Source organism: Pelobates fuscus, chromosome 2, assembly GCF_036172605.1.
Source record: "Pelobates fuscus isolate aPelFus1 chromosome 2, aPelFus1.pri, whole genome shotgun sequence".
Taxonomy (NCBI): Eukaryota; Metazoa; Chordata; class Amphibia; order Anura; family Pelobatidae; genus Pelobates; species Pelobates fuscus.
In genome coordinates, this window is record NC_086318.1 from 438931191 (window position 1) to 438944688 (window position 13498).

Consider the following 13498-nt stretch of genomic DNA (forward strand, 5'->3'; position numbering starts at 1 on the left):
GGACTAGTGAAGGATTTATAACGAGCCTGGGCATACTATGGGCTAGTGGAGGGTTTATAACGAGCCTGGGCATACTGTGGGAAATTGGAGGATTTCTAACGACCCTGGGCATAGTGTGGGCTAGTGAAAGATTTCTAACGAGCCTGGGCATACTGTTGGCTATTGAAGGATTTCTAACAAGCCTGGGCATACTGTGGGTTATTGGAGGAGTCCTAACAAGCCTGGGCATGCTGTGGACTATTGGAGAATTTGTAAGGAGCCTGGGCATACTGTGGGCTAATGGAGGATTTGTAATGAGCCTGGGCATACAATGGGCTAATAGAGGATTTTGAATGAGCCTGGGCATACTATGGGCTAATGGAGGATTTCTGACGAGCCTAGGCATACTATGGGCTAGTAGAGGATTTCTAACGAGCCTGGGAGTACTATGGGCAAGTGGAGGATTTTTTTTTTTTTTTTAAATCTTTATTTATAATGTCATGCATGTCTATTGGTTACAACAACATATAGGGTATAGGCTTATGTAGGTACACAAATATGTAACATTTGATATAGGTACATATATATTAACAATCAATGTTATAATAAGTAAAGAGTTACATAAACGGAGCTAGCGACAGTAAATATGAACAGTTTCAGTTATATGACCGTTATTGTAGAGTAGTTTGGTGGTTTGTTTCTCTATTACTAGGCTACTGACCCCTTGCAGAGTTGTGGCTTCGATCTTCGTTCCATGCCAGATATATATTTGCCGTCCATAGTCTACATTCCCGTGACAACTGTGTGCCCACTAGATTTACATATTTGTTGTTCATAGCCTAGCGGAGTGGTCCTATCTACCCTATGTGAACATGAACCTTTTTAGGAAATGACCCATAGATAGGCCAGACTGATAGGTAAGAAAGAAAGAAAGAAAGAGAGAAAAATGAATGCGGGGTCGGAAAAAAGGGGGGGGGGCAGGAGGGACAGGGCGGGTTTGATATTTTGCCAGAATGGGGTGGCCGGCACCCGGGGCCGCGTCCAGGTATTTACGAAAGGCATTTCGACCCTATGTCCAGTCAGTCATCAGCGGTTAGTATAGTCTTCCCATGGCTCCCATGTTTTGAGGAACAGGGGGTATGAGTCTCTTATTTGTGCTGTTAGTTTATCCATGAGATGGGCCTCTTTGATATTACGGATTACTTTTTCCATTTGTGGCATATCGGTGTGTAGCCAGGTTTGTGATATGGCTCTTCTAGCTGCTAGGGTTAGTTTGTTGAACAGTTTTTGTTATTTGTTTATCAGACTGTCTACTGGCCTAGCTATCAAGAATGACCAAGGGTCCGGTGTAAGCGTTTTGTGAAGCACTTCTGTCAGAAGTCGGGCTATTTCCTCCCAAAATGTCACTACTTTGGGGCATGTCCACCACATGTGTATATATGTGCCTTTCTCTCCACACCCCCTCCAGCATGTGTCAATGGTTGTTTTGCCCATGCGGTACAGTTTGACCGGGGTGGTGTACCACCTCATAAGTGTTTTGTAACATTGTTCTTGGTGTAGTACACATATGGATGCTTTTGTTGCTGCTTCCCATATGTCTTGCCATTCTCCCCCCTCTAGTGTTTGTTGTAGGTCGGTTTCCCATTGTGTGACATATGTGGGGGTGTATGTCTTATCCGATGGTGCGCTTAGTTGGGTATTAAGGAGGGTGGTGAGGCCGGTACATGGTCCATCGGACATGCACCGCGTTTCAAAGAAGGTTAGTTTGGCACTGGCTGCTTTCCTCACTTGTGCCCATCCTGCATAGTCCCGGAGTTGAATATATCTAAAGTGATCCTTAGTGGTTAGTGGGGCTAAGGTATTGAGGTCTTCAAATGTTCTGATAGCACCTGCATGGTATAGTTGGTGATATCTTTGGATTCCCGTGTTTTCACTGCCCTTAAAATCCCTAGCTGTCAGGCCGGGTGGGAAGGCCTTGTTGCGTAGGTACGGTGTGAGTGGTGAGATTGGGTGTGTTAAGGAGTATTTGTGGGCTGTAGAGTCCCATATCCTGATCGAGTTCAGGATTGCTGGGCAGGTCATGGAAATCTCCGGCCTGTCAGATTTGGGGACCCATATCAAATATTGTGGGAGATCCGTGTTCATAAGCAGTGTTTCTAGATCAACCCATCTGTGGGTGTCTGCCGGCGAGTGCCACTCTATTATTTGTGCTAATTGTGCCGCTATATAGTAATCCCAGCCCTCCTCTACTTTTGGGTGTATAGAGGGTTTGTCTCGCAATCCTGTGCCTCTTCCCTGCCCATATAAAGTCGTCTATGGCTGTTTGAGGTTTGAGGTCTCCTTTAGTGACCTGTACCGGTAGTGCTTGGAAGAAGAACAGGAGGCGCGGCAGTATGTTCATCTTGACGCTATGCACGATATGGGTTTGTCTTGCCACTTAGTAAGGTCTTTTATTAGGGTGGTCAGCAGGCGTTTGTGATTTTCCGTGTATAAGTCGTTGGGGTCGGGTGGGAGTGCAACCCCCAAGTATTCAATTGACCGTCGGCTAATGTTCAAGTTATAGGTGTGAGCCAGCCAGTTGGCGTCTGAATCGGAGAGTCCGATGGGCATGCCCACCGATTTATCAACGTTTATCTTGTACCCCGAGACGCGTTTATACGTTTCTAGTAGATCGAGGAGGTTTTTGGGTCGGTTAGGGTCAGCAATATATCATCGGCATAGGCCGAGACTTTAAACTCCTCCGTCGCTATCCTGACGCCCTTGATCCCTGGATATTCCCTTATGAGCCGCAGTAGAGGTTCGAGGGCCAAAATAAATAGGAGGGGGGGCAAGGGGCATCCCTGTCGTGTACCATTTTTGAGGGCAAAAGGGCGTTGCGTTGTTCCAGGCACAAGTGTCTGCACTCTGGGGTTTGTGTATAGGGCGTGGACTGAGGTGACGAATGTGTCCGGCAGATGCATGTCGCGCAGTAGCGTGAAAAGAAAGGGCCATAAGACCCTATCAAACGCCTTCTCCACATCCAAGGAGAGGATCAGAGTAGGCGTTTGTTTCCTCCCAGCCCTCCACATGAGATCTGCAGCCCTTCGTGTGTTCTCGTATAACTGCCTTGTGGGGACAAAGCCCACTTGGTCGGCATGTATGCATCTGGTGAAGAGTGGATTCAGTCGGTTGGCTAGTAGTTTAGCATATGCTTTAAGGTCAAAATTTATGAGGGATATGGGCCGGTAATTGGCGATGTGTGTGGTATCCTTATCTGGTTTAGGGATAAGGGTTATGTTTGCTGCCGAAAGGTCTTGATGCGGCTTTTCTCCCTCTGTCCATTGTTTGTACATTTTAGTTAGGTGTGGTGTTAGCTCGTCTTTGAAGGTCTTATAGTCAGTCTATTTGGTGTTCCCGTCCAGATCGGTGCTGTCCACCCCAGCAGGCGTATCCTCGAAGTCTAGCCTGTGCCAAATCTCGTGTGTATGGATAAGGGATGGGGGAGAGGGAGGACGGGGGCAGGGGGATAGGTTGAGATAGATAGGTGAGAGGTTGTAGTGAGTATACAACCTAAGAAGAAGCAGATGTATAAGTTAAATAAGCAAGTCAATAAACTTTGTGAACCAACCAAGTTCACTTTATGCTTTATATAGTAAAACAATCAATACAATTATCCGGGTCTTACCAATCGCCAGGAGCTATAGGGGGTGGGCGTCCACCACGCTGAGGGTATCTCCTCTAACGGGGGGAAGCTCAGCCGGTATGCACCCTGGCGAGGCTCAGACAAAGTATAAACAACCTGTGTCTTCTGGTCAACTTGGAGGGGGAGAGGGGTTGTCCACTAGTAACTTCCCTGCCTGTTCTGATCTTCTACGTTCTACATTCCCGTTTCTGGTGCCGGTTATCCCGTGGTTCGGTGGGGGGTTGTTCCAGGTGTAATATTTAGGTGAACGCATGTCATCTGCGGTGGGGGGGGGGGAGGGGGGTGGTAATGTCAGTTATTTTGTCAGGGCGACAGTGTCATCAGTATCCCCTGTTCACTATCTTTGTAGCTATTAATTCAGGTTCCTCTGTTGAACGTTGGGCCATATATTAGGGGTTCTGTGACATCTGGTCCCATGGGTATTAGTCTCAGGATTGTGCTGCTCATTTTAGGCTCAGTGGTATTATGTGGAACACGTGCCCCCTGTTAGTGCCTGTGTAGGCTGCCCGACCCATTATGTGTCCTCCCCATCCCTGCAGTCATTGGTACAGCCTTGTGACTTGGGAGGGGTGGTTCCCAGGGGGTGCGTTGCTGTCTGGGTGGGCCTTCCATTTTCTCTATCTTAATGCCGCTTTCCCGGGTTGAAGCGGACGCGCCAGGTCTCGTGACCCGAGACTCCCACTCTTCTGACAGTGGCATTATGTTAGGGCCATGGCAATTAATGGCCTCTGTCGTATGTCCTTAATATTACATGCATTGCAGTCCCACATTTTCCTCTGCATATAACATGTAGCCCAATGTGTTTAATCATAGCTAATTGTCTATTATCATTGTTTCTCCCACCTCTATTTCTTTTTTTTTCTACTCTACTTTTCTTTTATTTTTGTCCTCCCCTTTTTTCGGTTTCTCCCCCCCCCCCCCCCCCCCAACTTTGTGCCATAATGATGTTCAAGTGGATCAGTGTGTGGTGTGCTCATGTGTGCATGTGTGGGTAGGCGTAGGAGCTCCCATGTGGCCCTCGTCCTCCCAGGTTTCAGTGTTCTATAGGCCTCAGGTGTCTCCCTCTCCATTCCCCCATATCCCAGCGGTAATACATAACACCTTAATGTAACCCCCTGCCAATAGGCCCTAACTTAGAGCAACAATTTATAAAGTAACATAGAAGATGCTAGTTAACGTGTGCAAGTTCAGAGTTGTAAGATACATTACTATATGACCACGGTTCAGGTCGACCGGCAGTCGTGGTCCTCCCAGCTATCAGGCAAGGGTGGTAGGTCTGTGATGCCAGTTGCCGGTACTTGCAAGTCCTCCGGTACCAGTATATCCAGATCCTTCAGAAAGTCTCGGACGTTGGTAGAGGGCAGCAATATTGCCGGTGACGGTCCATTGAAGACTATGATCTTGAAGGGGTAGCCCCATGCAAATCGGATCCCTTTCTGTTGTAGTAGATCCGTGACTCGTTTCCATGCCCGTCTACGAAGGAGGGTTGCTGGAGCGATGTCCTGGTACAGTTGTAACTCGGCCCCTTCGTGTTGAAATGGTTTTGTTCTGCTGTGTTTAAGGATGGCTTCTTTCGTCGTGAAATAGTGCCATTTCATAATGACATCCCTTGGCGGGCTGGTCTTCGGGCCTTTGGCCCTGAGGGCTCTGTGTGCTCTATCCACCAACCAGAGGTGGTCTGGTATGTTTGGCAATTGTTGGCGGAAGTTTTGCATGAGCACTTGTTCTATGTCGTCTTCCTTTACCGTCTCCGGGAGGCCTCGGATACGTAGGTTGGTGCGTTGTGACCTGTTAGAAATGTCCTCCAGTTCAATCTCCAGGTCAGTAATTTTTTGCTGGAGGGTGTTGGTGAGCTTTGCAGTATCGTTTTGTGCCGTGACCATATGTGCCACTCTGCGCTCCGTTTCGGTTGTGCGGGCCCCAATGGCGTAAATTTTGGCCTTCACTTCGAGTTTAGGAGCTTTTGGTTCAGGTTGGTGCAGATTGCAGTGCGTTTTTGCGAGCCTCTGGTGCGGAGCTCAGACTTTAGGCGGCCATCACGGTCAGCAGTTAGACCACGCCCCCCTAGTGGAGGATTTTTAACGAGCCTGGGCATACTGTGGGCTAGTGAAGGATTTCTAACGAGCCTGGGCATACTATGGGCTAATGGAGGATTTCTAACGAGCCTGGGCATACTGTGTGCTAGTGGAGGATTTCTAATAAGCCTGGGCATACTATGGGCTGATGGAGGATTTGTAACAAGCCTGGGCATACTGTGGGCCAGTGGAGGATTTCTAGTGACCATGGCATACTGAGGGCTAGTGGAGGATTTGTAACAAGCCTGGGAATACTGTGGGCTAGTGGAGGATTTCTAATGACCATGGGCATACTGTGGGCTAGTGAAAGATTTCTAACGAGCCTGGGCATACTGTGGGCTAGTGGAGGATTTCTAATGACCATGGCATACTGGGGGCTACTGGAGAATTTGTAATGAGCCTGGGCATACTATGGGCTTATGGAGGATTTCTAACGAGCCTGGGCATACTGTGGGCTAGTGGAGGATTTCTAATGAGCCTGGGCATACTATGGGCTGATGGAGGATTTGTAACAAGCCTGGGCATACTGTGGGCCAGTGGAGGATTTCTAGTGACCATGGCATACTGAGGGCTACTGGCGAATTTGTAATGAGCCTGGGCATACTGTGGGCTAGTGGAGGATTTCTAATGACCATGGCATACTGAGGGCTACTGGAGAATTTGTAACGAGCCTGGGCTTACTGTGGGCTAACGGAGGATTTGTATGAACCTGGGCATACTATGGGCACGGCGAGAACACTGCATCAATTCAAAGCCAAAACACTGCACTTCCCTTTATGAGTGTCATGCAATGAGACCGAGAATGAAAACAGACAATCTTTATTGTGTATTTATTAAAATCTTTATTTTTCTTTCGATTTTATCAGGCAGTTTTCCCTGTGAAGTTTTAGACAGTTAATTGAGTTTTTCCACTACTACCAGTTAGCATGTATTGGGAGCCATTGCACAATGAAGAATGTCAGCATCGACTTTTATTTCTCTAATTGTTTGTTATAATGTAACATTAGCTTGTGAGGTGTAATCGAATTGCAAGATGGATGGTAAATCTGTACGATGGCTGTATTTCTGGAAGTCATCTTTTTTTTCACCACCCACATTCACTCATGTCGTTTTTCCTAAATTAAAGGATATTTCCATCGCCCCCTCTCTGAATCAGAGAATATCCTCTGACATGTGGCGGAGGATGTGATGATAACTGCTGCAATGTGTCTGCTTATAATATTACAAGTATAAGAATTAAATAATAAACACAAGTACAGATATGTGCTGTTATTTTATTTATCAAACGTATCAATCCAGTGCCTTCCATCCAAAGATAACTGATTGAAGTGGGGCTTGCAGTTTATTTTCCAGTAAGGAGTGAGTGATGTATTTTAACCCTTGGTGCTGTGCTAATTATCCCTCCTTTCTCCACAGTGTTCTTACAGGGTACAATGGCACCATATTTGCTTACGGACAGACAGGCAGTGGAAAGACCTTTACAATCACCGGGGGGGCAGAACGTTATAGTGACAGAGGAATTATCCCTCGGACGTTGTCTTACATTTTTGAACAATTTCAGAAGGTTTGTAATGGATTTGGGAAGCAGGAAAATAAAACTCAAAGTTATTGTAGCCCAAAATGCTTAGATGCACTGTCGTGAAAATGATGCGATGTAGAGCCATTTCTGGCCAGAGTAGGCATTCTGCTGTTTTTCCCTGGACTGGCCAGAGTAGGCATTCTGCTGGTTTTCCCTGAACTGGCCAGAGTATGCCTTCTGCTGTTGTTCGACAATAACATTGATATACACAACACATCAATTATTTTTGATGCAGCTGACTGATAGGATTGTTTATGTTTTTGGCTGATTTAATATCCCCACACATGAGTCTATACAAATATGTGATTGGTTTGTTGTGCAAATGACTTCCCCGGACAGGTCTACCCAGTGTTTGATGATTAGTGGGAAACACAAAGCACACAATCATATACTTAATAAAATCATTTTTAAAGTATGAGGCATCAGACTTTCTCCAATTTAAACGATTCTCAGGACCCTTCTTGGCACACTGGTTGGTGTCACTAGCCTGTATCGAGCTGGGCAATACCTTCTAAGTGTGAAGCTATTAGTCCATTACTTTGATGCTTCAATGTCAATTATTTCCAAAATCTCTGTTATTGAGCTTGGATGCCAAGCCGTCTCTAATAATCTGTTTGTGTTTTTATGCTCCAGGACAGCAGTAAAGTATACACTATACATATCTCCTACCTAGAGATTTACAACGAGTGTGGATATGATTTGCTGGATCCCAGACACGAGGCTTCTAAACTGGAAGATCTGCCGTAAGTGCTCAATTCACATATATTACAAAAGCACCTCACTATGTGGACCTACCATCCCTCCATCAGTAGCCTACACTCTTCCACTAATGGTGCCTGTTTGTAGATCATCTGTGCCATCACATACTGCAGTAATGAGAATAAAAGTGATGACACAGGGTTAACTCGCAGAATGCTACAAAACGTGTTATTTAAGTATTACAAAAACTACATAATATTAAGCATGCAAAAAAAAAATGCTGTATTAAGGCCAAAAACATAAAATGCATACACGTTGTTGGCTGCTTAGAGCGTACCCATAAGCAGTCACTAGACCTTAAAGTCTATAATGTGCCGATAATATGATACTGTGTGTAGTGTGTGCCTTTAGACAGTTACGGTCTCACTTCCACTGAGCTCTCTGGCCAGCAGCCGAGGCAGGGGATAACCACCTGATAGAAAAACACTCAATTTGTTGGAGATAAACATCAGAAATCATTCAGGGCCTTTCCTCCTATGTATAAACCACAAAATATAGCATGATTACGGCATGAATGGGAAAATCACAAAGCGTTTGGTGATCGAGAGCAGAAACAGCCATCTTTGTCATCACTTAAATAATCTTTAATTCTGCCAGCTGTGCTTCATGAAGACTTCAGACCATGCCGATTGAGAGGGAATGGCTCTCACACAGCCTCAAAAATGTCTTATTTTTATACCAATTCTTTTAGATAGGGGTATAATGACCACAAGTTACTCACCTGATATTTTTCATGTTTCCTAGCATAATCCTGAGAGAAAAAAATCATAAAATGTAAATTCATGGTAATGGTCGAATTATTCAATTCTGAATCGTCGTACTGGTGGAGTCTACAGATTAGATCATTTCGGAACTGATTGTTAACATGAATTTTTGGTGGACAAATTGCTTCTACTCTGAACTGGATTATGAAATCCTTGGCTTAATCTGTAACAGAAAATTAAAAGAAAAATTAGAGAAAAAATATATTATCACAGGTTATAGGCAATAGTGTTTCATTTAACGGTGTAAATTCCAGAGAAGTGTAAGCTCTTCTTTAAATTTATGCCACTGTTGGTCATCTTCTGGTAGCATGTAATGCGTGCTCACAACAGATGCCCAGATTTAACATTTTTTCACATTCGTGGCCGGCTGATGTCACTGGGAGTGGTAGAGTTACACTTCCGTCCACAAAGTGCATTTTCTGTGTTTCATATTGACTCCAAGCACCATAACCACTTCAAATCAGTGAGTGGCCATGTGCTAGGAGTAACTCGTGTTTATGTTCATTCTTTATTGCTGTAACATTGTTCAGATAGGAGCTGTATATCTGCCTCATTCACCTCATACAACCCTTAACAAAGAACAAGACTTGTGGTTACTATACAATCCCTACATATTTATAAGATAATATCCCTGCACACGCTGTCCTAGTCTCAACATTAATCCTCCTTGTCTACAATCGAAATATGTTTTTATTTCAAACTAAATAGAACTATTTTTATTTCCATGTTTTCCACGAAAGCCGACGGGCTGGATACAGTTGCTCAAAAGTTGACTAATGTTTCAAATTCAGTCATTTGACAACTTGACCCTAACAAGGTCTTTTTTACTCTTTATGAGGTGACCTATGATGGTTTCAAATTGATTTATTTCTTCAGCTACAGCAGTGTTATATTAGTATAAATATAGCACTTTGCAATTATAGAAAGGGGATATTTAGAGGAGAAGAAGACTCTGCTTAAACAAGCTTGCAATCTATGAACTGGTAGATGGATATATATCCTACGGTGTCTTGCCCAAGGACACTTACTGGTCAGGTGGTCGCAGTTCTAAGGCAGTGATGTTACTGCTGCTCTTACCAGATTACATACTTTTTGTAATTTTTTTTGTTTGCATCTTTTGTTTAGTTTATTCTGTCATGGTGTGAGATATTCACATCTTTAAAAATATTTTGACTCACCATATTCCATATATTTTCGTTCTCCTGGAATCGTCTCAACATGTGTATGAAGGTGGAAATCTAAGGAATTGGAGATCTGTTTTCAGGGCTAGTTTGCGATTGTCTTACACGAGCCCTGATATCTATTTTATTAACTCAGGCTGACCTGTGTTAATTTGAGGGGAGAGGGATCCCTAATATCGTTGTTATCTGACAGATGTGAAAATGTATGCTATAAAGAAGAAGTCTGACCTACCAGTAGCTACAGTTAAAGATCACCAGACATACCACATGCGTAAATTGCTGTTGGTTTCACGACAATGACTAAATATTATTTTAGAAGGCATAGGTCGTTCCCAGAATAGGAATATACTCTGCTGATGAAAAAGAGATAGCAAATTAGTATGAAGCCGCTCTTTAAAAAGCCTGGGCTTGTGGAATATCCACAAGTATTTCAATGAAATATGCTTTCTCACAGTATCTTGTTACTGGTAATAATGTGGAAAGTCAAGAAAATTACAGACGGCATAAAAGGTCCTATATTTATCGATGGTTTCTTTAGACATGGTTTAGACTAAAAGCTTCTATTTTGGGGATCCAGACACCCTTTTCTGCAATGACTCTTAATGTAATGCTTTATGGATTAATAGACGAGGAATGCAAATATCTCCCTCCACGTAATAACATAGGTTGGTGACATTAAACTAGCCGTTGCAAGCAAAGTTAAAAACAACAACCAACTTTCAAATGACAGGGCAGTAAATACCAAGAATGAAGGGAACCTGTCCTCCAGGAATAAATGGCTGTCAGATTCTGGAAACCTTTAATCTAGTAATGTGATTAGTCTGACTGTGACACATAAATCCCTCATGTGTCTAATGGGCATACGTGCAATAATGCCATCAGTCTCAGCGTTAAAAGGCGAGTCTGGATCTTTAAAAACAGTAGCTCTTGGGGGGCGTGGCCTGGCAGCTCACTGCGATGGTCGTGTGAGCCGTTAGCTCCTCCGAGGGATTGATATTACACAGCAATTAGTCTACAATCTTTTGCCCCTATTCACATCCACTGGGATCCACTACAAGCCAGAATACCATGGTGCAGAAATCGTCTAAAAAAACAAAGCTGAAATAAACAAATATAAAAGTTGCAGCTCTGAGGTCGCCAGCATACAAGGCCCAAGATGGTGCTGGAGACCCGCCGTCTCCCGCCGCCTACTCAGACACCAGCGACAACACCTCGATTTCCACTGCTCAGCTGTAGCAATTACGGAAGCGGCAGTACAAAGAATGCTACAGAACTTACAATCCAAACACCAAGCAGAATTCGCCAAATTGACCAAAGATGTCAGATTGGATGTCCAAGCTATTGGCAAACGTACAGCTCACCTCTAGGAAAAGACGGGCAAAATCATTGCGGCACATAACACTCTTGCTGCTGCCTATGAAAATATAAAAGCCCAACTGTCATCACTCACTGCTAAAATTGCCAATCATGAAGACAGAGATCGACATACCAGAAGTGTTTAAACCTGCGGACCTACCAGCATACGCTCTGGAACTATTCCAAGCCCTGCCTACCTGAACAAGATGGCATTCATCTTCTACTGTCACCAAAATTTCTCCTGACCATGCTACCCCGAGACGTCATATCGAGGGTGAAACATAGTGTCATGCAGGCCGCCAGCAATGCTACGGACTTACCTGACAAATTCCAGGAGTAAAGCTGTTTCTTGATCTCTCTTCTACAACGCTCCAGAGATGCAAAGAATTTGCTCCCATCACTGGAGCGCTACGGGACTATCAGGCGAAATGGAATAGACCACACAGTCCTCACGCCAGAAGAAGGTGTCAGATTGCTGAAGGACTAAAATATAACTCCGGCTGTAACACCTAGGGACCGAGCCAGCACATACAGTCCACCCAACAAGCAAGGAAATCTCTGGTCAAGATGTCCCAGGAGTAAAATGATGGCAAGGAACCGGACATGGCGCGGACGCGTCCTCTGCTACTTGGCCTGAGCCGCCTACATAGAAGGGTTCAGCGGTTACGTGTGCATACTAGTACCAGGGCTGGTCAAGCCTTTATCTATTATATTGGTTTATTTTTTACACCGTTATTTTTTATTAATAAGATGTTTACTATGTTTGACGATTATCTAATGATTCACACTGTTGAACCCTATGCAGATCCCACCCAGATACACCATAGGCAGGTCTCGCCATCCCGAGGGGGCTCGGCACTGAGGGACCCCCACAAACTGCCAAAACTTCAGGCCCATTTCTTTGCTCAATTGCGACACCAAATCCTCACTAGAGTCATCCATAATGATCATTTTGGCTTTGTCAAAACTAGACAGGGGTCGGATAACACCAGGGAAATATTGGATATCTTGGCTCATATGGAAACAGAGAACCTGGGAGGCCTTCTCCTGCACTACATGCTGAGAAGGGCTTTGATCGCTTTAACTGGCAATACATGGAACAGGTTAAGTATGGTTTTCCACCTTCCTTTCTAGCTGAAGTAATGGCTCTTCATAAATGCCCCTCAGCGCAAGTGGTAAATGCGGGATTTATTTCGAAACCATTCCACATTACAAATGGTACGTGTCAGGGTTGCCCCTTATTGCCATTGCTGGCATACCGAATCAGGCATCACCCGAGCATTGAGGTTATTGGCATACAATCTATGGAGTGCCGCCTCTCGATGTAAGCGGATGACATCTTACTAACACTTGGCAACTCCACAGAATCCCTTCCAGCCTTTTACATACTCTCAGGGAATATAGTACAGTGTCGGACTATAAATTCAACAAAGCAAAGACACAAGCGCTTCCAATACGCCTTCCCAACACCCAGATCCACACATTGAAAGCTGCACACAACCTCGACTGGAGGCATACACATATCACGTACCTAGGAGTGAAAACAGCTACCACATACCGACAGATTATAAACCATGGACCAATGGTGCCCACCATCAAATTTTTTTTGCATGATTGGAAACAAATTAACCTAAGCTGGCTTGGCAAAATCAATACTGTAAAGATGATCCTCCCAAAAGTTCTATACATATTTTGTATGCTCCCCTTATCGTTATCCTCATCTTTATGCAAGCAGATACAGACCACACTATCACTATTCATATGGGAGAAGAAAAAAACAAGATTGTCACTTGTTACAAACTAGATCACGTGAAGGAGGCCTTGGCTTCCCTAACATCATGGGATACTATAGAGCTTCCATTTTAGAAAATGCTATCAAACTACATGCACCTTACAGTGGGTAGACATAGAAAATAAATTTGCCCCCGCAAACTCTCTCATTGACATTCTATGGACACCAAAACACCTTAGCTGACACGAGAAACCATTCGTATATGGGACCACTTGAGGCAAACACATGGGCATGTGGACAAATTCCACCCCGGGGCACCTATCTCTGCCCTAAAATACGATACACAAGGGTTGAATATCAACATGTGGCAAAAGCTAGGTATCACACACCT

At 44.4% G+C, this 13498-nt stretch overlaps 1 protein-coding gene across 1 annotated transcript in view; it reads left to right on the forward strand.

Annotated features, from left to right (window-relative positions):
- The window catches only part of KIF6 (kinesin family member 6), a 274702-nt gene that overhangs the window by 78675 nt on the left and 182529 nt on the right, over positions 1 to 13498 (forward strand). Inside the window, exons 4-5 of the mRNA XM_063441552.1 lie at positions 7153 to 7300; positions 7949 to 8058. Coding sequence (XP_063297622.1) covers positions 7153 to 7300; positions 7949 to 8058 — 258 coding nt within the window. The remainder of the gene's footprint in view (positions 1 to 7152; positions 7301 to 7948; positions 8059 to 13498) is intronic.